The sequence below is a fragment of the Haliotis asinina genome, chromosome 1 (assembly GCF_037392515.1).
Source record: "Haliotis asinina isolate JCU_RB_2024 chromosome 1, JCU_Hal_asi_v2, whole genome shotgun sequence".
Taxonomy (NCBI): domain Eukaryota; kingdom Metazoa; phylum Mollusca; class Gastropoda; order Lepetellida; family Haliotidae; genus Haliotis; species Haliotis asinina.
Genome location: NC_090280.1, coordinates 14,331,884 through 14,356,753, shown reverse-complemented (window position 1 = coordinate 14,356,753; position 24,870 = coordinate 14,331,884). Strand labels below are relative to the sequence as shown.

Genomic DNA, 24,870 nt, shown 5'->3' with positions numbered 1-24,870 from the left:
CCTGTTTTCGCCCTTGTTGTTTCTCTACGAAGGGTTTCCCAACCAAACCATTTTGTGGCAGAATGGCTGTCAAAAATAGACATATAGCTGTTCCCGGAAGTAGTGAAATGATCCTTCCAGATTGGTCCCCTAATTTCAACACGGACTCCACTGGATCTACACCCGTCGAGTAAAACGCGTTTGTTATATGATTATATGACGTTGGATAACTGGGTCCTTGAGCTACACTGAGAATGTTTCCGTTTGTTTTTATAAAACAAAAACAACAACAACAACAAAAAAAACCAACAACAAAAAACAAAAAAACCCAAAAAAACAAACAAAACAAAAACAAAGACAAAAGACAAAAACATCGCAGAAGATCTCCGTGATTTGAAGCTCTGTCTTACTTCCATGTAGGTCCAAAGGAAGGTTCTTTTTCGACGTGGTGAGAGTCCTCTAACTGAAGTACCAGCGTAGTAGTAGTGTATGTGAGTTAACGTACAAACGTGACCGAGTCTGTCAACATCGTCGCTCTCAAATCAGTTAACATACACAGTCTTATATCAACTTTCTTTATCACAAGAAGAAAATTCCCCCGCTCACGGCAGTGAGTCATAACAACCAACAATGAGTGTACTGGTTTGCGTAATTCAAGCAAACACCTTCTGTCACGCTCTGCGAAAAGTGCTCATCATAGCTTCAAATAGAAGCACCTTGACATACCCGTCACGATATACCAACAGTAAGATATGCTTTTCTTATAGCGTCCTTCTGATATCACGCGACCACGTGACACCGGCTGACCTGATTCAGTGGGTGTGTCATGTGATATGATACGACAAGGATCAGTGAGTATAGCTGGGGACATTACAGGTGAAGTAGACTCCGTGACAGGTACATAACACACATACTGGAGAGTACTACACAGCTGTAGGTGAGTACGTCTGTATAACCCGTATGTTCTACTCGTCAACTATGTCCAGGTATAACATACATCAACTGTAGCAAGTATACCTGGGGGTGTACATTCTGGGAAAGGGTGTTCCTCCCATAGCTGAGATGCTACCACAGATGTAGGGGGTGCATTATCGTATTTGTACTGATGAAACATATTGTGTAGTTATCTCGTGTGATTGTTTTAACTCGATGAATGGTTTAAAGATATAACAGTGATATTTACCCCGTTGTGTCGACGTGGTTATGTCAAAGTGCTGCGCCTGTAACAACAGCTAGGGTATATTTAGTATATACCGTCCCACCTGCCGGTTACTGTAAATAGATATATCTAATATCGCCTGACAGCGACTAGGAAATATAAGGCTATCAGTCCCATCAAAATACCACATGTATCCCTTGATATCAATATGACCACTGATCACTGATGTGCCCCAGTATCAATAATACTCAAGTGCCTGGCTATGTCAAGATCACCCAGATGGCCCTGTATCAACATGACCAATGCATCTATCTGTATCAATATCACCCACAGGCCCTAGTATCAATATCACATATGTGACCTGGTATCAACATCAGCCATGTGCTCGAGCGTCAGTATCACACATTCTCCCTTCAGTATCAACATCACACCGGCACTCTATGTATCAATATCACCAAGTCATCCCCGGTATCAGCAGAACCTGTGTACCCCAGTGTCAATATCACCCTTATGCCCCACAGCATCAGTATCACAAATACACCCCGTTATCAATATCACAGATGCACCCCCGGTATCAATATCACGAGTACACCCTCGTTATCAATATCACAGATGCACCTCTAGTATCAATATCACAAATACACCCCGTTATCAATATCACAGATGCACCTCCGGTATCAAAATCACGAGTACACCCTCGTTATCAATATCACAGATGCACCTCTAGTATCAATATCACAAATACACCCCGTTATCAATATCACAGATGCACCCCCGGTATCAATATCACGAGTACACCCACGTTATCAATATCACAGATGCACCCCCGGTATCAATATCACGAGTACACCCTCGTTATCAATATCACAGATGCACCTCTAGTATCAATATCACAAATACACCCCGTTATCAATATCACAGATGCACCCCCGGTATCAAAATCACGAGTACACCCTCGTTATCAATATCACAGATGCACCTCTAGTATCAATATCACAAATACACCCCGTTATCAATATCACAGATGCACCCCCGGTATCAATATCACGAGTACACCCTCGTTATCAATATCACAGATGCACCTCTAGTATCAATATCGCAAATACACCCCGTTATCAATATCACAGATGCACCCCCGGTATCAATATCACGAGTACACCCTCGTTATCAATATCACAGATGCACCTCTAGTATCAATATCGCAAATACACCCCGTTATCAATATCACAGATGCACCCCCGGTATCAATATCACGAGTACACCCTCGTTATCAATATCACAGATGCACCTCTAGTATCAATATCGCAAATACACCCCGTTATCAATATCACAGATGCACCCCCGGTATCAATATCACGAGTACACCCTCGTTATCAATATCACAGATGCACCTCTAGTATCAATATCACGAGTACACCCCGTTATCAATATCACAGATGCTCCCAAAGTATCCATATCACAGATGCATCCCCGATATCAATATCACCAAAGCATCCCGATATCAATACCACCTATGTGCCCAAGTATAAATATTACCCATACACTCCTTCAACATCACCCATGTACTCTCCAGGTACTCCCAGTGAGTGTAAGGTCTGTGTGTTACTACAGGCGAGAGGAGCGGAATTTGACATTACAGGTAATTAGCTGGGAGTGAGACTTGACGTGTCTGCTTCCTTAGCTCGGAGCAATACCCGCAGGTGTGTAGACAGAGTCAAGTATGCAGGTGTCCATGCTTTTTATGAGCAGCTCTGTCTGCACCTCTTCTGCTACCCGAAAAAGCATATCAGGTACACCTCTTATGCTCCCCCGATTTAGGACCAGGAAGCTACCTGCTTGCAAGGCCTCCTGCCCTCTCTACCTTATCTGTTACATGAATCACCTTACAAATATGTCATAGGCTCATAGCGGGCCCTTACACTACCCTGCTCTGCTGTCACAGGCCAATGTTGTCTAAAACTCCGGTGTTTCTATGCCTATTGTTCGGGCAGACATACGGGTGGTTGTATGGAGGAGAAAGACCGGTTGAGATGAAAGAGTATGTGGATTTCAGTCGTCGGTGAACTGTGACTGCACACTATCTAGTTGAAACTGGCAATCACACACCCTAATATGTTAGCAGTCGGGGGTATAGGGTGGAATGTTGGACTAATCAATGCTTATGATTGGGTGCGTCCAGTCGTGGAAAGAGATAAAAAATTAGGCAAAATATACCATCTGGCTCTCGAAGATCTGTCCCACAAAAACTGTTGGCAGGTCAGGCCTCATTTCCTTCGGTGTTATGGACACGTTAATGTTGGAAATTGTACTGGGCTATTCTTGTACAGCGTCGCACAAATGACGTAGCGACCGTTCCACAAAGCGATCGCAGCGTTGAGTTTGACGGCAACTCTAATACTTAAGCATGAACCTACGTCCATCCTTGCGCTGAGGTGGACTTAATTTCAGTCTTTAAGCATTGACTTACGGCTATTCTTGCGTTGAGGGGGGTCGTAACTTCAATACTTAAACATGGACTTACGACAATTGTTACGCTAAAGGGAACGTAACTTCATTACTTAAGCATAGACTTACGAACTTATGACTGTCATTGCCTTAAGGTGACCGTAACGCTAATACATAGCTAAAGCACAGACTTACGACTTTCGATGTTACTTTTTGCATATCTGTTGCCTTCGATGTATTGTCATTATTTCGACTGTGATTTTGTTAAACAGGTATGAGATGACGCCATATTTATACTTCCCTATACTAGTACCAGTGTTTATGCTAACCTCGAATATATCTATGTCATCGGTTTCTATGCATTTAAGATAAATATTATTCTGGAACGGTAAATATACTGACGGAAACACATAAGGGAACACTACTTCATGGCAGTGTCATGGTCATTTCAGATTTCCTTCCCTCCACAGCGCTATTCAAAGCTGGTGATGAAAAGGGGGAAATATTAATGGAACACTTATATTTTCTGTGTTCCTTTATTTGTTTCCCTCAGTATTTTATGAGTGTATGAAACAGACTAGAATTTAACAAATAAGAGACTTTCCCAACCTGACCTACCTCTAATTTCTGACGGATTTTGCTGTTTAACACCAGTCATTAATATTCAGAGATATATGACGACGGCATATACACAATAAAACCAGTGATTGATATTATGAGCAATGATCAGCACCATCGGTGTACGATAACATGATATCAACCAAGTTACTGAGCCTGATCATCCGGTCAAGATAGCTGACGCGGCATTAAACACTGTTCACTCCTTGACCCTTCTGTACATTCAGTCGACGTTCACGATCAGTCTTGGTTGCGACGACTCATTGAACCTGCAATGTGACAGACTAGGTTTGAACGCGAGTGGTACTTATGTTTATTTATGATGCTATTTAGACTGCAGGGTGACGTGTTGTGCTGATGGGTGCATTAACTTTATGACCAGTTCGTGGGTAGCCTGGACTACAATCAGCTGGAGATCTTCACCTGGTTACCTCAGGGCTGGACATTGTAAACTGCAGCACATGAGTCATGAAGTTGCCGAGCGAACACTGGGTGTTGTCGTGTCCTGTCAGTCATCGATCTCTCAATCTTTACTATCTCTTACTATCTCTGTAGGTCTCCTCGAACACTGGGTGTTGGCGTGTCCTGTCAGTCATCGACCTCTCAATCTTCACCATCTCTTACTATCTCTGTAGGTCTCCTCTAACGCTGGGTGTGGACGTGTCTGGTCTACTATCGGTCTCTGAATCTCCGCTATCTGTTACTATCTCTGTAGGTTTCCGTCTCCCGCCTAAATACGATGCATATTTTGACACCAAGGCCGTGATGGGATGCACGAGTTTGTTGCTAAAGAAGGGGATGTGATGCATATCTTGACACCAAAGCCGTGATGCGATTGTACATATCCCGACATAACACATGCATCGAACCCTAAAGCCACCGGAATGATGATCAGTCCCTTGCACACACCACACACTAATCACAAATGTTTTTTGATATTTCGTTACCTAGACATCGAGACACTGTACCCGTTGTCTGGAGATTACTGACCGTACATCGAATGTAATAGGTCCTCTGTGATGTGGTTTATCAATATGAAACATGTACTCACTCATTCTCAGTAGTGAGCGAGTTTAGTTTTGTTCCGAACTCAGCAATGTTCCATCTATATGGCGGCCTTCATCTCAGTAGAAGGGTGCATTTGTGTCGCCGCGCTCTGCTCTTCCTGTTGTCCGTTTTAGTGGACCCTTTTGCATAAGATTTAAACAGCACGTGTTTGTCACTGGAATAAATGAAATATATCCAATTGCTTGTTCATTTTAAACGTACATCGCCGCATATACTATACACACTTTAAGGGACAAGCACTATATTATTTTCGTTATGGATACCCCGGAGAAAAACGTAGTACTTTGCTATGATAAGCGTTTCATTTGCTCATCAAGGAAACTAAACAAAGAGTTAATTAAATCTTCTGAGAGATTTAAACTGTTTGTCGCCGGTTTGTAATTTACGAAGTCTTGTGAATGCCTTTTTAAAGTTTATAATGGAATACATGGGTTAAAATGTGAAAATAGGTCTGACGGATCCTAAAAGATTGCATGTTTCTGCCCTGTCCATGTTTGAACTAGGCCTGTCAAAGCGTATGGTCAAGGATGTACGTCACTTGTTTGACCCACCCAGTGCCACAGAGTTCTTAGGAGACAGAACTATGAATGAACATCCTCAGTATCGCTCAAAGTATGATCAAATACTGTGTGACACCTTGCTACCAATATGTTTCTGTGTCTAACTGAGTGTAAGGGAAATATAGAAACCCCTGTGACAATATAATTCATTTCTCTAGGGTCAGTTTATTTCTGTATCCTGGTTGTGGCTGCCTGTGAATTATGAAGTGGGAATATACTTCTTAAGAGAAGTGAGGAAGCGAGTGATTTGGGCTTTTGGGAATAATTCAGCAATATCATTGCTCGGCACACCAGATTTGAAAGGATTATTAAAGTTGACTGAATGTATTCTGTCTGTTGAAGTGAAATAGGTACTATTTGTTTGAGAATTCATTATTTCAGAACTGTGACATAAAGGCAGTAATGCACTTTACATTTCATGTTCATGAGAATCCATTTAAGACACGAACACATTTGAATGCTTCATTTTCAGATAGTTTAAATGCCGAGTTCTAAAAATGTTTTTGCCTCCTAACATTTGTATTTAGTGAACATCACACAAACTCAACAATGTAGTTTGAAATGACGCGGATATGGTTCTTGAAGATATCGGCTGCAAATCATTTTTGATATTCATGACAGTTATTTGAGTTTTTTACCACCAGAATATCCTCAAAGGAAGGAAGAGGGAAAATTCATCTTTGATGCCTTCTCTTAGAGTCCGTATATTGAAGAATCGCTTTCGCCGTAACATACATTACTTAGCTACAATTTGAGTCACAAAACAGTATACAATATAGTACATTTAAAGCAAAGTGTACTTGACGACTCTTGTATACTATGTACCAAATACCCTACTCTGAAATAAACTTACAGTTAATGTATAAACTTTAACTTCATTTTTCGACTTTTGATATGGCCATATGCGTCAATTAACTGAGAATAAATGAGCATGTGTCGCGTTATTTCTTTTCGTCACTACATTCATATATTGTAAAGAGACCACTGGAGAAAACTGTTTCGGAGTTTGTGTCCAACCGGTTTGTCTTTCTGACAATGAAAGATGTCTTGAATCAGATTAGGTATTATGGAAAATAGACCTAACGTTAGAATAGCAAGCCTTAATTATCCGACGGAATACATTCCCTTTGACAGTAAAAGGAAAAAGACCTTCACACAATTTGTATTAAGAAAGTAATTGTTTGTCGCCTGACGCGAAACTGTTCATATTCTATATATAGCTATTACCTATGGCGGCATATCAGTGACATCTGTCTATCTGCTCACAGTTTGCTGGTGATAAATCTCAGTCACTACCCCTACATATTAAATTTGTTGTACGTCAGAAGAGTCGACAGATTTCCTCTGTACTTATCTGGTTACAACTGACAACCCCTTCCATCCTCCCCTTCCAACTTGGCCCTCCCTGATCCCGTCACCCGGGGGTTGTGCCGTAAACATAATCAAAACACTGAACAGATCAATCATTGTGTTATATTTGCACTTGTTCGATCTGTCGCTTGGGGATACAAATCAATATTTACCGTCTACGGATATATTAGATTGGAGTGATATATTTAGACAATTATGTTTGTACATATTAGAAACGGATTATCTGTTTTAGAGGAATATGTGTGCTTGGTGACTGTCGAGGCAATGAAACATTGCTGTCTTCAAAACTGTTTTTCTTCATGAATATATATTGTATGTATGAAGCCACATGTTACAATATCCTACATCGGGGTAATATGGTACATACCCTACTGGACATATGTGATAATACTATGTATACTCACTAGATATATGTGTAAACATGGCACATATCCTACTATGAGTGCCAACATCGTTCATAAGCTTCCAAATCACTACCCTGTAATTACCCACACCCACCCCCACACACCCCCCACACACCCACACATTTACTCTCACCCCACACACACACACACACACACACACACACACACACACACACACACACACACACACACACACACACACACACACACACGCGCGCGCGCGCGGGCACATATGAGTATATTGCGTGGACATAGTTTCACTTGTTGCGGGGTTAACGCCCCCGGTGTCAGGTGTGATGAGTCCGTGATGGTGTTGACGTACGTTGTCAGTGACCGACTTGTGAATGAATGCAGTGAGTTATCTGACATGTCAAGGATTATTAACATGTTATTTACCACCAACACAGTACATAACACATATGGACCATACTCATTGAAATCCGATTTCCATCGATACAGTCATATAAAGCCTTATTTCTTTCAAGTATGGATACGCCTTTCTGTTTGTGGAGTTGAGCACATCATACCACTGTCTCCGTGCGACCATGCTGAACAGAAATGTGAATATCTTCACTCCATTCTAGTTGTGACCACACATTGCCTTTACACAGGTGGACGTGTTTATTTCAGGTGCATATGGGGGCAATCATTTAATACCTCTGGGATGAGAACGCGTGTGATTAGTTACTAAGGAATATTTACTGGTACAACAATTTATTTGTGTGAGTGGTGAAGCCAGTCAACGTAATTTCTTTTCACGAGACGTATTTGTTCAGGATGTCAGTGTCCAACTGGCAATGCATTTGTGTATGTAATAATAATTCAACAAAAAGAAATTATGATCTGTTTTTTTATCAGTGTACGACCCCATTTTATACCAGTCACCCACGAGGCACAAAAAACAATACCGACTCACTTGATTCTCCTAATTCCACTAAAACATTTTATACCAGTCACCCACAAGGCACAAAAAACAATACCGACTCACTTGATTCTCCTAATTCCACTAAAACATTTTATACCAGTCACCCACGAGGCACAAAAAACAATACCGACTCACTTGATTCTCCTAATTCCACTAAAACATTTTATACCAGTCACCCACGAGGCACAAAAAACAATACCGACTCACTTGATTCTCCTAATTCCACTAAAACATTTTATACCAGTCACCCACGAGGCACAAAAAACAATACCGACTCACTTGATTCTCCTAATTCCACTAAAACATTTTATACCAGTCACCCACGAGGCACAAAAAACAATACCGACTCACTTGATTCTCCTAATTCCACTAAAACATTTTATACCAGTCACCCACGAGGCACAAAAAACAATACCGACTCACTTGATTCTCCTAATTCCACTAAAACATTTTATACCAGTCACCCACAAGGCACAAAAAACAATACCGACTCACTTGATTCTCCTAATTCCACTAAAACATTTTATACCAGTCACCCACGAGGCACAAAAAACAATACCGACTCACTTGATTCTCCTAATTCCACTAAAACATTTTATACCAGTCACCCACAAGGCACAAAAAACAATACCGACTCACTTGATTCTCCTAATTCCACTAAAACATTTTATACCAGTCACCCACGAGGCACAAAAAACAATACCGACTCACTTGATTCTCCTAATTCCACTAAAACATTTTATACCAGTCACCCACGAGGCACAAAAAACAATACCGACTCACTTGATTCTCCTAATTCCACTAAAACATTTTATACCAGTCACCCACGAGGCACAAAAAACAATACCGACTCACTTGATTCTCCTAATTCCACTAAAACATTTTATACCAGTCACCCACGAGGCACAAAAAACAATACCGACTCACTTGATTCTCCTAATTCCACTAAAACATTTTATACCAGTCACCCACAAGGCACAAAAAACAATACCGACTTACTTGATTCTCCTAATGCCACTAAAACATGCACACAATGTCCGCACACCTACAATGTCATACACATGTTCACTTGTCGCGGACGTCTCGCAGGAATGTTTCACAGTAAGATTAAAATAACATTTGGTTATTGCAAACCCCACTGATCAATCTGAAAATGGACATAAAATATATATATATAATAACCAAATGTTATTTTAATCTTACTTTGAAACATTCCTGCAAGACGTCCGCGACCAGTGAACATGTGTATGACATTGTACGTGTGCGGACATATATATTCGCATATATAGTCGCATCATTTCAGTTTTCAAGCCGACCAGGTCAGATCAGGTTTGTCTGGGGCGAAACGATTTTTCCATGCAATGTTTATCGGGCTGGTGTCAGTCTTTGTCACAGAAGTAAAATATTAATAACACGTACATGTGCTTGTGTGCTGGGATAACTGAAATATACACTTGAAATCAACGAGTTCGGTTATCATTCCATACTGGAAAAAATAAGTTAGGGATATTGGTATATTTACGACTGATATTTTATCAGTATGTTTGATATCCGCAGTTGTTGGCGTAGAAACCACAGCCCTGGAGTTACAGTATACATCTCATGTTTAATACCGATCAATGGTGACGGACCACACGTTTACCTGACCTGTTCGTATGTTTGCCCATCACGTAGAGGTTGAATCTGGGCGTTGTGTGTACACATACCGCTTGATATTAGTGCAGTTTGCTGGGACATTCTATACCTTCAGTCAACATCAAAGCTTGTCAGATTATGTAGAACGTGTGTCTTGCTTTGTTCAGTGATTACCGACCTATATTTTAGCTATATATCGAATCCTGGTGTTCCTCATGACAAGCGAACGCTTTACCCACTGAGCTAGCTCAGTGTACGAGGTGGGTCTGATTCAGTGAAGATGACGTTCGAAACGTGATTTAACTGTAACAAAATGCTACAGTTATTTTCTTGCATTAAATGCATCACCACATTGAAGTGTATGAGCACGTCAGTGCTTGAATGCGTGAGGTGAGTTAACACCACCTTTACGGTTATTCACGTAGTTACATCGAAGAGAGTCAGTCTGTGTTATTGGTACTACCAAGAGAGTCAGTCAGTGTTATAGCTACTACCAGGAGACTCCGTCTGTGTTATAGCTACTACCAGGAGAGTCAGTCTGTGTTATACCTACCACCAAGATAGTCAGTCAGTGTTATAGCTACCACCAGAAGACTCAGTCTGTGTTATAGCTACAACCGAGAGACTCAGTCAGTGTTATAGCTACCACAAGGAGAGTCAGTCTGTGTTATAGTTACTACCAGGAGACTCAGTCAGTGTTATAGTTACTACCAGGGAGGTTAGTGTTATAGATACCACCAGGAGACTCAGTCAGTGTTATAGTTACTACCAGGGAGGTTAGTGTTATAGATACCACCAGGAGACTCAGTCTGTGTTATAGATACCACCAGGAGACTCAGTCAGTGTTATAGTTACTACCAGGGAGGTTAGTGTTATAGATACCACCAGGAGACTCAGTCTGTGTTATAGATACCACCAGGAGACTCAGTCAGTGTTATAGTTACTACCAGGGAGGTTAGTGTTATAGATACCACCAGGAGACTCAGTCAGTGTTATAGTTACTACCAGGGAGGTTAGTGTTATAGATACCACCAGGAGACTCAGTCTGTGTTATAGATACCACCAGGAGACTCAGTCAGTGTTATAGTTACTACCAGGGAGGTTAGTGTTATAGATACCACCAGGAGACTCAGTCTGTGTTATAGATACCACCAGGAGACTCAGTCAGTGTTATAGTTACTACCAGGGAGGTTAGTGTTATAGATACCACCAGGAGACTCAGTCAGTGTTATAGTTACTACCAGGGAGGTTAGTGTTATAGATACCACCAGGAGACTCAGTCTGTGTTATAGATACCACCAGGAGACTCAGTCAGTATTATAGTTACTACCAGGGAGGTTAGTGTTATAGATACCACCAGGAGACTCAGTCTGTGTTATAGATACCACCAGGAGACTCAGTCAGTGTTATAGTTACTACCAGGGAGGTTAGTGTTATAGATACCACCAGGAGACTCAGTCAGTGTTATAGTTACTACCAGGGAGGTTAGTGTTATAGATACCACCAGGAGACTCAGTCTGTGTTATAGTTACTACCAGGAAACTCAGTCAGTGTTATAGCTACCACCAATGGAGAGTCTGTCAGTGTTGTAGTTACTACCAGGAGACTCAGTGTGTGTTATAGTTACTACCAGGAGACTCAGTATGTGTTATAGTTACTACCAGGAGACTCAGTATGTGTTATAGTTACTACCAGGAGACTCAGTCAGTGTTATAGTTACTACCAGGAGACTCAGTATGTTATAGCTACCACCAGGAGACTCAGTCAGTGTTATAGTTACTACCAGGAAGGTCTGTGTTATTGGTACTACCAGGAGAATCAGCTAGTGTTATAGCTACTATCAGGAGAGTCAGTCTGTGTTATAGCTACTATCAGGAGAGTAAGTCTGTGTTATAGCTACTACCAATGGAGAGTCAGTCAGTATTATAGCTACTACCAGGAGAGTCAGTAAGTGACCTAGCTACCACAAGGAGAGTCAGTTAAAACCTTCTCTGCAACAAGGAAGTTATTGATGAAATGTGACTGAGGCGGCAGTGAAGAATGCGACGACACTCACAAGTACTTCCTCATGGCTGTATATATATATGTATATATAGAACCTGGTAGACATATAGTCACACAGTAGGTATCTCGAGTTACAGTTGTCCAAAGTTGTACCGACAACTACAGCTAGTGCAAGTAATGCTTGGTGCAGATGAACACGGACCAGTACTGAGATAAACACCTTAGTTTACTTATTTCTCCGTCACTTCTGTGTAAGAATTTGCAGGATAAATATGGCCGAGCTCAAGATCGATCGTGTTTTAAATATATATGTGTCAAATGTGTGCCATTTAAGACCTCCTATAAGAACCCAGGGGTTAATTACGGAAAAGAGCACCTCTCATTAATCATGTCTGTCTAATATGTTTTAGACTCTCTTACCTCGATTGTGAACACTCTTGAAACTGTTAAGTTGCAATAAATGAGGAAAAACCCTCAAAGATTCCGGTTTAAAGTCCCATGCCTATGGCTTTCGTTAGGAGTAAACTATATTGATGCTCTTAGATGGAAATGTCTCTCATCCATGTATAAATGTATTGGGATAAGATTAGCCTCGTTTCCTACTTATCAACATCATGACACATAATAAAGTTTTAGGTTAACTGTATCTGTCGACAGCGTTTAAACCTCTGGCTATTCTACAAAATCATTGATTTCAAGGTATGCGTCAAGGTTATCAGAACTAATCACTTGTAAATGCTATTCCTCGCTGAAATGAGTCCAATCCAGCATACATTTGGGTTTTCAACCATCTGCATGAAAGTCGCTTCTCCAGAGTGCCTGGCTCCACCACTTGGAATCAGAGTTCAACCCCACATATCTGTCTTCTCTAAAGTGCCTGGCTCCACCACTTGGAATCAGAGTTCAACCCCACATATCTGTCTTCTCTAAAGTGCCTGGCTCCACCACTTGGAATCAGAGTTCAACCCCACATATCTAAAGTGCCTGGCTCCACCACTTGGAATCAGAGTTCAACCCCACATATCTGTCTTCTCTAAACTGCCTGGCTCCACCACTTGGAATCAGAGTTCAACCCCACATATCTGCAGCAAAAATCGATCTCAATATCATAGCACCTTACCGGCTTCTGTCTTCGCCACCCTGGCATATAGTGAAGCCACAGATTGATCTTAGCCTCACAATGCTCAAAATGTCAGCAACAAACCCTTTAGTGTTCCAACCAGCTGCGTTCCAAGTATAACACCCATAGATCCATTTTCACAGAAGATCCACGTATGATGGCCAAGGTGCCAGTGCTACAGTCATTGCATCCAAGACTGTCGCCTCTAGAATCCCAGACAACAGTTCCATCTTCACTGCTGAGGTCAAAGCTCCCTTCACAGCTTTGACCTATATGAAAAACCAGAACCACTCGAAAATTTCATCGTTTCCACAGTTTCATTATCTTGCTTTCGAGCACTTCTGAACGTTATTTCAAGTCACTCTATCATCCTAAACATTTTAGAACTTTACAACGATCTTTCTACTGGCCAATATGACATCGTCCTCTGCTCGTTGCCAGCATAGTAGGTAAGACAAAGGTCGATGCTGCAGCTAAAGCAGATCTTGACAAGAACCATATCTATACTGCTGATCCCGTACAGTGACTGCAAACCCACTATCAAAAGCTATACTCGTGATATTATGTAAAAATGGCGGGACACCAAGGTAGGAAGAAATACTCTTAAACTGAAGTTAACAATTGGTTATACCTACTTGGGTTGCCTCTCAAAACGTGATGAAGTAGTTTTACGACGATGTCGTATTGGCCACAGCCGTCTTTCTCATGACTATCAGTTGAAAACAGATGGAGATTGACCTCCTATGTGTGTCTCTTTCGACGAAGTGTTCACCATCCAGAATAGTTTGCTTCACAGTGTGGACTTTGCGACTGCATGGGACTCCCATTATGTTGCAAGCGAGAAACCTGAACCTGTTTTTCCGTGTGAGCGGGCATCTTATCGTATATTACATGAGGGAAGTTGACCTGTATCATCAATTGTAGTTTTGTAAAGAGAATACCCAACTGCTTGCTTCTGTATTTTGGTGCTTTGACACTTACTTTTTTTAAAATGGTAGTGAAATGAAAACATATGTTTTTGAAACAAAACGTTTTGGACCATGGACGATTAGAACGGTAACAAATGCAAACCTGATCTCGTCTCTGTATGGTTGGAATAATCCCGAGATGAAGTAAAGCCCAATTCAACTTAATTCTTAATATTCACAGGGAACCTTTGAACGTTTTGTCAATATTGATCTACTTATTTTAATGCGAGGCAAATCGTTTCGTAGCCATCGCTAGATTTTGCAGGGAGTTATCTCCCTTCCTTAGATTTGCAATTCGGCAAGGTCGGCAATTTCCGTGCATCATGCATGATTCAAATGTTATTCGAGATAAGAAAGTATTACCACGAAGTACCGAATACGTTGTCACTGGCAGCAGGATACATTGAAATGTACCTCACTTGCATGTGGGGTGCATTGAAAATATTAGAAGAGCGCTTAGCCACTCAGAGAACGACACTTATGTGTGAGGTTAGGTAATCATTGATGTACCTTGTTTGTTACAATACACCCGACAGAAGGGCAAGGAATTGCGCTAAAACGTTGTGTCATACTTCTGAATGCCTCTCAAGAACCTGGAGTTTTTCTGTGGTTTGAGGCCATAAGTCCACAATGTATGTGACTTGCAAGCAACAATCTAAACACAACTCCCTACTGTCGTTAATGTATTCATTATGAACCAACATACATGTAAATCAAAGGATGAGGGTATTATAAGTTGTAATAATTTGTGCCAGTCCTTGTCTTCAGGATAAGGTACGTTTTCCTGAGGAGTTGAACATACAAGAAATCTGAAACCGAGGAAACGACTGAAACAAGACAACAAAAGAAGTATACTCGATACTAATAAACACACCCACAGTTTAAGGAAGGAACCATCAAACATCATGACAACTACCGTATTTCCTCTAATACATGTCCTGGTTCTTTTTAATTCAGCAAACTCTCAGACAGTATGGGGCCGGTGCTTATTGGTGACCTCCAATCCGGCTTGCTCTCCATATTGGAGCTTGAATTTGGTCCTGACAGAAGCTAGTTAATTTATGATCATTCACACGCCCTCTAATCCGGCGTCAGTATATCCCCTTTTCGACACAACAAAGGCCGGCCAATTGACTTTTTGCACAGTAATTAACGTTCTCGAAACAGACATTCATCATTGATTGGCTGAACATGTATATATATTCTATTGGTTTTTTTCAGTTGAAAATTCCATTGTAAACATGTGGCGCACTCGGCGCTTATTTCTTTGGGAGTTGCTTCATCCCCGGCGATTATTGGAGATCGGCACTTATTAGAGGCCCCGCGCTCATTAGAGGAAATACGGAAAGTTATTTGGGTAGGACTGTTATGCATAATCAATGTGGTAATTAACATGCTCGCTGACAAATATCTTTTCCTTACTGCCGACGGGGTATTGTGTTGGTACTTTCTTAGTTCATGGTGCACAATAACATTTCCAATTTGATTAAAGGTATATCGATTTCTCACAATTTATGAGCAGGGTTTAGTTTTCGACGCTTCTATCAGATAATACTGACATTAGCTGTCTTGTTTAACTTGTTTAACCTCTTATCTCAGACTGTTTTTCCTTCCGTCCTTGTTAGGTAACGGAGATAGTGAGATTATTGCATTGTAGTGCCCGAGATAACGGCGGCGGGTAGAGGATTTGATAATGTTGTTATCATCTTTTTCTCACTCTCTCTCAAAGTCTGTCTCCATTTTGTGAACCTGTGCTTACATTCTCGCTTCATCTCCCCACCTCCTATCTCTCTCTCCATCTATCTGTCCATCTCTCTCTGTCAATCTCTCTCCATCTCTCTGTCCATCTCTCTCTCTCTCCATGTCTCTCTCCATGTCTCTCACATCTCTCTCCATGTCTCTCTCCATCTCTCTCTCCATCTCTATCTCTCTCTCCATCTCTCTCGCTGAATGTAGCCATGCTTTGTGGTTAATGTACGCTTAGAAGCACAAATTAGATTACTCCTCAACTTATTCCAAATGCTGAACATTATCGAAAAGTGTGTGTGGACCGCTCTGCCATTTATGACCTAATGATGTAGCAGCTGACGTGCCGACGTAGATTAGGCCGGGTGACCAGGAAGGGCCACCGAAAGTTATCTCGACACTGTCGTTCTTTGTTGCATTCCTTCAGGTAGACAGACGGAGCCATGGGTGTTTTAGTCGGATGCAGTCGGATCTTTCTGGTTATCATCAACGGTATTTTTGCGGTATGTATGCATATCAACAGTTAGTTATTGCCCCTGCATGTGAAATATGTGTGTTATTGTGGTAAGGAGTATCCAAGGTGCTGGGCGATATACGACGATAAATGTGAACGACCACGATAACTAGACGATGTGATGTGCGCGATACGAGTTACGGGGACCAAGTAATACCATATACGGGAAGTGCCACAGCGATAATTGTTGCGATGTTAAACTAACGATCTGATGCCAACGACTGTCTGGTCCACACCATACGACAACAAAGACCCGTCAGACGACCATCAGGACCAGCTGACTTCACAAGCTGTACAACCTGACTGAACTCTTCAGCCCCTCATAAACAAACATAAACAACTTGTTTCGAGATCTGCATGATGTCATGTCAGACGTGACGTTATCCGAGGCATGACAGTCACATGACAGTTGCATGACACTTCATCCATCCTATCCAAATTGTGAACATAAGAAAATACTGTCTCACTACTTGCAAACTGCGAAATCGTAGATGTTTATTGCAGTTTCTAGTACCAGACAACATCGTGTTCATGTCTATTAGTGAAAACATTGAGAGAAAATATAATATGTACGATTTGTTATCGAGAAAATATAAGCCTCAGTGTCTTGAATTTGGTTTCTAGTTTTTTAATCCTTTAGCAACATGCGATGGGCAAGATGGCAAATCTACGCTTTTCACGCCTATACGATTGAAACCGACAACACATTTTTACGTAGAGGATTTTAAAGGTTTTACGAAAGTGTTCACGGGAAACAACATTTCAACCTAAGATTTAAACTATTTTCATCAGTTTTCCCATGAGTCATACTGTTTAGCTCCGTTCTAACGACCCGTTTGTATCCGTGTAGGTGATCGGGCTGGTGTTCCTTGTGGCGGGATGTATCGTGAGGTTCGGGTCGGGGATTCTGGACCCATACCTCCAGGATCTATACACAGCCCTTCAGCGTTTCATGGAACAGGCAGGGGACTCCGTGGATCTCTCCAACTTCAACCTCGGCGACTACCTTAAGGATGCCACCCTCGCCCTCATCCTCCTTGGCGTCTTCTTCTTCATCATCGGCATCTTCGGCTGCGTCGGCGGCTGCTGCAAAGTCCGCTGTATGTTGATAGTGGTGAGTTTATGTGCACGTGGTACGTGTATGATGATGTATACCATATTGCATCGATGTAATGTATGTATGCAGCTAACATGGCGAGGATAAACCAGTTATGGACGTCATGAGCACCACCCAGCACAGCCCGGATACGGTGACACATCACAATCAGGTTGCCGTGTTTGACAGTTCAAATCAGTGAGTCGTTTCCGACTAGCACAGGTCGTGGGGACCAATTCCAAGTCAGGTGGAACTAGGTCGGTGGACACTCTTCATACCAATGACTCCATGGGTTAGAATTGATCCACAACCTCGCTGTGCTGCAACTGGAAAGTCCAATCGGATTGTAAACTTTCATATTTAAGAAAAAGAAACGCTTGGTCTATAACCTAAAGCACTTCTTAGCATGTTTCTTGCACGCCTTTCCAGTATAGGAAATTGGTCTTGAGTGTGTTTCTAACAAATACAGTTTCGTTAATATGATTATGATCACGAACGTTTTATGTTCATGTGTAGAAACAGCAGGGGGTACTGCATCATATGTCGTGTTATATTTCCAGTACGCAGTCCTCATCAGCCTCATCGTCCTAGCAGAAGTGCTCTTTGTCATCCTTCTCTTCACCATTAGAGACACGGTACGCCCAGAGTTACTTCCCTTGATTCCACATGCTTGTTCGATTTCGAGAGTTCTCATTTGATAAGTCTGACAGGTTTAATACAGCTGTTTCATCTGGACGTCCTGTCTGTTAATGTTCCATGAACTATTTTGTCATACGGTCAGACTGACCCTTGTCTTTCACCTCGTAATGCCACAGATGTTCTTGAGCTTTCGGAACAAACGCAAATAAAGAAGCAAACAAACAAATAAAAAACAAATCACTCTTTATTTGTTGAAGGGACATTTTTTGGAACAGTTGTAGAATGCAGAGTTGTGTCCCCTGGCTTCTCCAGCAACTCAACATATGTCATATTTGGGATTTCACTTTCTTAATAAAGTACACATTCTAGTATCCGGGATTCGAACCCGCACCTCCAGAGTCAGGCATCTAATCGCCAGCGCACAAAAGTACCAGAATTTGTACCTTAATAAGCAAGGGAAATCCCAAATATGATATATGTTGCATTTGACCACTTTCTAAAATGGCATTGTGGTATCTCCAGAAACTCGCCTGCCGAGTCTTGGTTACGACCTGGTTATGTTTCTAGGTATGCCATCACTCTACCGGTAGTGGTTTCCACACAAGCTGTAGGTCTTAGGCGTCGCCATCAGGGCTTACCACACCGAGCTTGTGAGGTAACATCTTGCACTTGTGTTTTGTAGGTAGATAACAACATCAAGGGACCAATGAAGACATCAATTACAGACAGCTACGGAGGCTTCAACAGCACCGACCTGGTGTCCCTCGGGTGGAACTTCGCTATGGTCAATGTGAGTACCACAATGCCCAAATCTGCCACACTCTTTCTATCCACAAAAGCTCTGTAGCATTACGGCCTGTGACGACACTGTAGCTTACTCTAATAGTCTCATGACTTCAATGTTGAGTATTTAGAAAGGGCTGTCCACTGTTTTATCAATATGACTATTGCTACAAACGTTTAATCTATTGAGACGCATACAATCTGTAACGAACTGTTCGAACATTTATCAGGAGCTATGTCAGTGTGGTTCAGGCTCACAGACTGTGTGCAGAAGGGTCTAGTTTCCCTTCTACAGTACTACGTTACAGTACCGTGTGTCAATATACTACATCGTTATACTACAGCAGCGTACTACAGATATTTGCTCCAGTACCATATGTTAGTTTTCTACAACACTATGCTACACCACTTTACTACATCCTTATGCTGCAGAACTACACAACACAATACTGCAACACTGTGATATAACAGTGTACTGGTACAGACGTGCCTACTGCAGCACTATACTGCAACACTGTGATATAACAGTGTACTGGTACAGACGTGCCTACTGCAGCACTATACTGCAACACTGTGATATAACAGTGTACTGGTGCAGACGTGCCTACTGCAGCACTATACTGCAACACTGTGATATAACAGTGTACTGGTGCAGACGTGCCTACTGCAGCACTATACTGCAACACTGTGATATAACAGTGTACTGGTGCAGACGTGCCTACTGCAGCACTATACTGCAACACTGTGATATAACAGTGTACTGGTGCAGACGTGCCTACTGCAGCACTATACTGCAACACTGTGATATAACAGTGTACTGGTGCAGACGCGCCTACTGCAGCACTATACTGCAACGCTGTGATATAACAGTGTCGCTGGTACAGACGCGCCTACTGCAGCACTATACTGCAACGCTGTGATATAACAGTGTACTGCTGCAGACGTGCCTACTGCAGCACTATACTGCAACGCTGTGATATAACAGTGTCGCTGGTACAGACGCGCCTACTGCAGCACTATACTGCAACACTGTGTGCTATAGGGTCTACAACTACAGCACTTTCATGGTGCACTTTAACCATCTGGCTTTACTACAAAACTTTGATACAGGCAAATGTGTATACTACAACACTTATAGAAACATGGAAGTACCTAGTTCGTGTCTACAGTGGTTGTGTGTGTGTGCGCGCGCTCGTACGTATCTTCATACGTGTGTTCGCGTGCATGTCTGTATGTGTACTTCACCCAATATTGGTATCTACAAGAGTTTTTTGTTTCAGTTTAAATGCTGCGGAGTAGACAACTACACAGAGTTTCAGGGTGCAAAGAAGTGGAATAAAAACTACACACCAAAGCAAACAAACACCAGTATCACCCTTGAAGTTCCCATCGCCTGTTGCAAACTGAATGGAACTTTCCCCAATATACAGCTGCCCTCAGAGTTCGCGTGTGCCTCTAATCCGACATCAGCGCTCTCCAACATAGACAAGGTAGTGTAACAACTCTATCATGGATAGAAAATATACAGTATAGTGTACAAATTCTCTCTAACATAGACAAGGTAGTGTAACAACTCTATCATGGATAGACAATATACAGCATAGTGTCAAAACTCTCTCTAACATAGACAACATAATGTAACAACTCTATGATGGATAGACACTATACAGTATAGTGTCAAAACTCTCTCTAACATAGACAAGGTAGTGTAACAACTCTATGATGGATAGACACTATACAGTATAGTGTCAAAACTCTCTCTAACATAGACAAGATAATGTAACAACTCTATGATGGATAGACAATATACAGTATAGTGTCAAAACTTTCTCTAACATAGACAAGGTAGTGTAACAACTCTATCATGGATAGACAATATACAGCATTTTGTAAAAACTCTAACATCGACAAGGTAGCATAACAACTGTCTCTACCATGAACATGGTAGCATAACAACAGTCTCTTCCTAAGTCAAGGTAGTCTAATAACTCTTTCATTGACAGACAGGATTTTTGAACATGGGGGCGGTGGGGTAGCCTAGTGGTTACAGCGTTCGCTCGTCACGCCGAAGACCCGCGTTCGATTCCCCACATGGGTACAATGTGTGAAGCCTATTTTCTGGCGTCCCCCCGCCGTGATATTGCTGGAATATTGCTAAAAGCGGCGTAAAACTGAACTCACTCACTCACTCTTGAACATAGTTTAGAAGCAAGCCATGAATAAATACCTGCCTTTGTGTATTTGGTAAGCTAGCTAAACGTCATTTTATCGCATCATTTTATGTATGATATTATCTATGATTCATATTGATCATCACTGATATTTTTCCTGTCGACGACATCTTCGAATATCGATATTGTTAGCCCAAGATCATTGCATGTATGGATATGGTGCTGAGTCGTGTAGAACCGTAATACTGACAAGTCCGGGATTCGAACCCAGCACTAGTCGGCTGAGTACCCACATGCATCTAACACGCGTGATGTCCTGATGCCCTGATGTGTTCACTGTGGCTACTTGTCTTCCAGGGCTGTTACCAAGCTATCTGGGACATCATCAACGACAACAGCAACATCATAATCGGCGTCGGCGTGGGTGTCATTGTTGTGGAGGTAAGGTGTAAAACCGTGTACTGTACAATACAGGCAACACAACACACACACACACACACACACACACACACCACACACACACCACACACACACACACACACACACACACACACACACACACACACACACACACACACACACACACACACACCACACACACACACCACACACACACACCACACACACACACACATTCAAATGCCCTTCACACTTCAAGTTGTCTGATGACACATGTTCAGTTGTAATCAACATTAATATTAATACTAGAGCCTGGGTGAATGTGTTCAATTCCGCACATAGCAGGAAATTCTCCTCATCACGTAGGGTTGGTTTTGTCACGCAATTACCACACCCTCATTAGGTTTGGGGGTTTGGGGGATTGAGGATATGGGGTGGGAAATGGGTGTTGGGGGTCGGGGGTGGCGTGTGTGGAGGGGCACAGAACCGTTGAAGACCTACGATGAGCTGCAACAGTGGCTTCGAATACCAGTTTAATTCATTTCTTTGAGTGACATGTCTAGAAGTTGGTGAATCAGATAAGGACAAACTTTCGATGCAGATTCTTGTAAGGCTGTCAAGCAAGTATCTGCAAGTATACAAGAATCTGTATCGAAACATCACGTCACCCGAATAAAGAAGTTGTTCACCGTAAAGTTTGTCCTTATCTGATTCACCATTTTTTTTATTCATCCGAATACAGAAGCAGTTTATCAATAACGTTTGTCCTTATCTGAGTTGTTCTTATTAATTATGTTGCCTGTATTTTACAGATTAAGATGAAAAATACAACAGAGGGTTTGGGTGATCCTGATACAGTCAGGCTGTATTTGTTCAGTGTTATTTAAAATGCTGATCTAAGATAGAGACTACTGTTTTAAGCGGGGGGAAGACCCCCTCACTCACTCATTCACTGTTTTCCTCCGCAGCTCCTGATGATTATCTTCGCCTGCATAGTCTGCTGTAAGGAGAAGAGGAAAAACGATGATTATGATTACGACTACTAATACAACTACCACAACGTCACCGTCATCATCATGAACAGCAACGTCATTACGTTCTTTGCTTCATCAACGTTTCAGCATTCATTAACGATCTGACAAGTGCAAATGAGTGCCCGTGTGTCCACTAGAAAGGGACAGACACAAAGACCGGGTTCAGAAAGTGCACTCTGGCTGGTTGTTCAGTTTTACTTATGTTTGTCCTTATGTTACGTTAAGAGGCGACCAACGGGATCTGGTGGTCAGACTCGCTGACTTGGTTGACTCGTGTCTTTGGATTCTATATCCTGCAGCTAATCACTGGATTGCCTGCTCCCACCTCGGTTATTTAAACTTCGCTAAGAATAGCTGGAATATTGCTGAGAACGGCGTTGAGCAACAACCAAACCAAACCTTCAATCAAGCGTTACTGGTGATTCTGGCTTAGACGTGTTGTCAAGCAACTACTGCTAGTCGCAACAGGCAGCCAGGATGGAAAGGTTTGGCACGGTGACTCGGATTATTGCACATCTCACAATGACGATGTGGATTGTTGCTCACAGGGCTGTCAGATCCAAAGTCGATAAGGAACAGACCGCCGACAGTGTAGCTAGAAGTTCGGCGTACAAACCAATAAATGCGATTTTCACGACATATGCCCGGCTGAGACGTGATCAAATATATATATCACTTGTTGTCAGAACGTTATTTGAAAAAGCTGTACAGGAGTCGTGTTGGCACATGTTAAACGCCGTGACTGCTCTTCAATCAGAGAGCTGGACTGTCGACCAAGCGTCCCCGCTATTGTGCGGTTACGGTCATATATCGAAGGACGTGATTTGCACGATGTATGTCGTTACTCAACAATTCTATTTATGCTTGTTATCTGACCCGTTTCACTAGGGTTAATGTAACCTGTATATTGCATATAAAATATAGTTTTACTAATTCGCTAATATAAACAATTAACAAATTATCCATAAGCACGTTTTCCCATAACTGATCGCTCGTGCAGACGGGACCCAGATGTAACCATGTCCAAGGTACTTAAGCAGGTTCCTGTTATGCCCGAGTTAAGTTCGCATAACCAGTAAAGATACAACAAGTTCCTGTTATATGTGAACAAATGAAACAGACATATTTTAAGGTTTCCTGATCGACTTTTGCAGGCGGGTTTTTATGTCGAATGTTTGAAATCCTATTTTTTGGATCTTTTTCATTCTAATTTCTATATTTCTAGGGAGTAACGTATCAGAAAACAATGTACAATGTCGCTTGTGTACTGGGATAAAGCTATATGATCGTATATGAGACGGATATCAGTTTGAGAATCGACTGTCATACACTTTTGTATGTCTGGTGATGCATGTTGTATCCTGCTGCTGGATGTCCATGCCCATAATATCAAACACTGGTCCACACTCGGTTGTTTTCAAACCTCCGACGGGTTCTATTGACTTTCTGAGAGTGGATTTAAACAATCATAAATTAAACAAAGTTAACCTTGTTTATGTATTATACTGTTGTATCACAGGAAGTGTTTGTTTCCACAGTTCTGTATCCTCTACTATACACGTACCGACGTGAGATCCCCCGGTATCTGTGATATATGTGTATATACCATGAACTGAATCATCCAAATCAACATCGCCCATCGCCATATAAGGATTGGAAAGACTCGGAGGTCTTCAGAACTATGATACTGAATATCTGATTTCAGGAAACTAAATTTATTACGAATCCATCACACAGCATTATCCGGCGCTGTATTTCTCCTTCGTATGACGAAACGTGGTGTTTATATCACATCACGACTTTCCATTATGCAGAAATTATTCAATATATTTTTACATTCTGTTGTTATTTTTTATACTGTAAAATAAATAAAACGCGTCCATATTTTCTCAGTTTGCTTTATATGTCAATAATACTTTCAACGTCAACGGGAGATGCGGGCTAGAGCTGGGTGTAAGCAAGCGATGGTGGTCGTAAGATTTGACTTACTGGATCAATGGCGATCATCGCAACCCGACTGACAACACAATAATATGGAACTCTTAACCTTGATACCAAACACTTGATTGTGTACTGCAGATTGGATTATTTAGAGACAGTATGTTCTTGAGGGGAATTTAGACATTTGAATGAAGGTGTTCAACCATATGTTTTTTCCTGACTCAATTCGCAACTTCTAAAAGCCTCTTGAAAACAATCTTGGAGACGTGACTTTCAGACAAGACTCGTTCA

The 24,870-nt window shown here is 41.7% G+C and overlaps 1 protein-coding gene across 2 annotated transcripts; it reads left to right on the top strand.

Moving 5' to 3' along the window:
* The first annotated feature begins 612 nt into the window (after window positions 1-612).
* Window positions 613-24,526, top strand: LOC137287257 (tetraspanin-18-like). Of its 2 annotated transcripts, XM_067819492.1 has the most exons (8): window positions 613-916; window positions 16,430-16,505; window positions 17,367-17,630; window positions 18,173-18,247; window positions 18,934-19,041; window positions 20,315-20,524; window positions 21,563-21,646; window positions 22,573-24,526. In XM_067819492.1, exons 2-8 carry the CDS (start codon window positions 16,446-16,448, stop codon window positions 22,648-22,650), a joined length of 879 nt encoding a protein of 292 aa, XP_067675593.1. In that variant the 5' UTR covers window positions 613-916; window positions 16,430-16,445; the 3' UTR covers window positions 22,651-24,526. The 2 variants fall into 2 exon arrangements, with proteins under 2 accessions (XP_067675593.1, XP_067675601.1); XM_067819500.1 differs by lacking the exon at window positions 613-916 and having other exon boundaries at window positions 15,902-16,505.
* The last annotated feature ends 344 nt before the right edge of the window (window positions 24,527-24,870 follow it).

Excerpts from the sequence above, each read along its gene's own strand:
- LOC137287257 (XM_067819492.1), top strand. The coding sequence starts at position 16,446 with ATGGGTGTTTTAGTCGGATGCAGTCGGATCTTTCTGGTTATCATCAAC. Across the intron at positions 17,631-18,172 it reads TCCGCTGTATGTTGATAGTG|TACGCAGTCCTCATCAGCCT; the intron begins GTGAGTTTATGT and ends TTATATTTCCAG. Across the intron at positions 18,248-18,933 it reads TCTTCACCATTAGAGACACG|GTAGATAACAACATCAAGGG; the intron begins GTACGCCCAGAG and ends TGTGTTTTGTAG.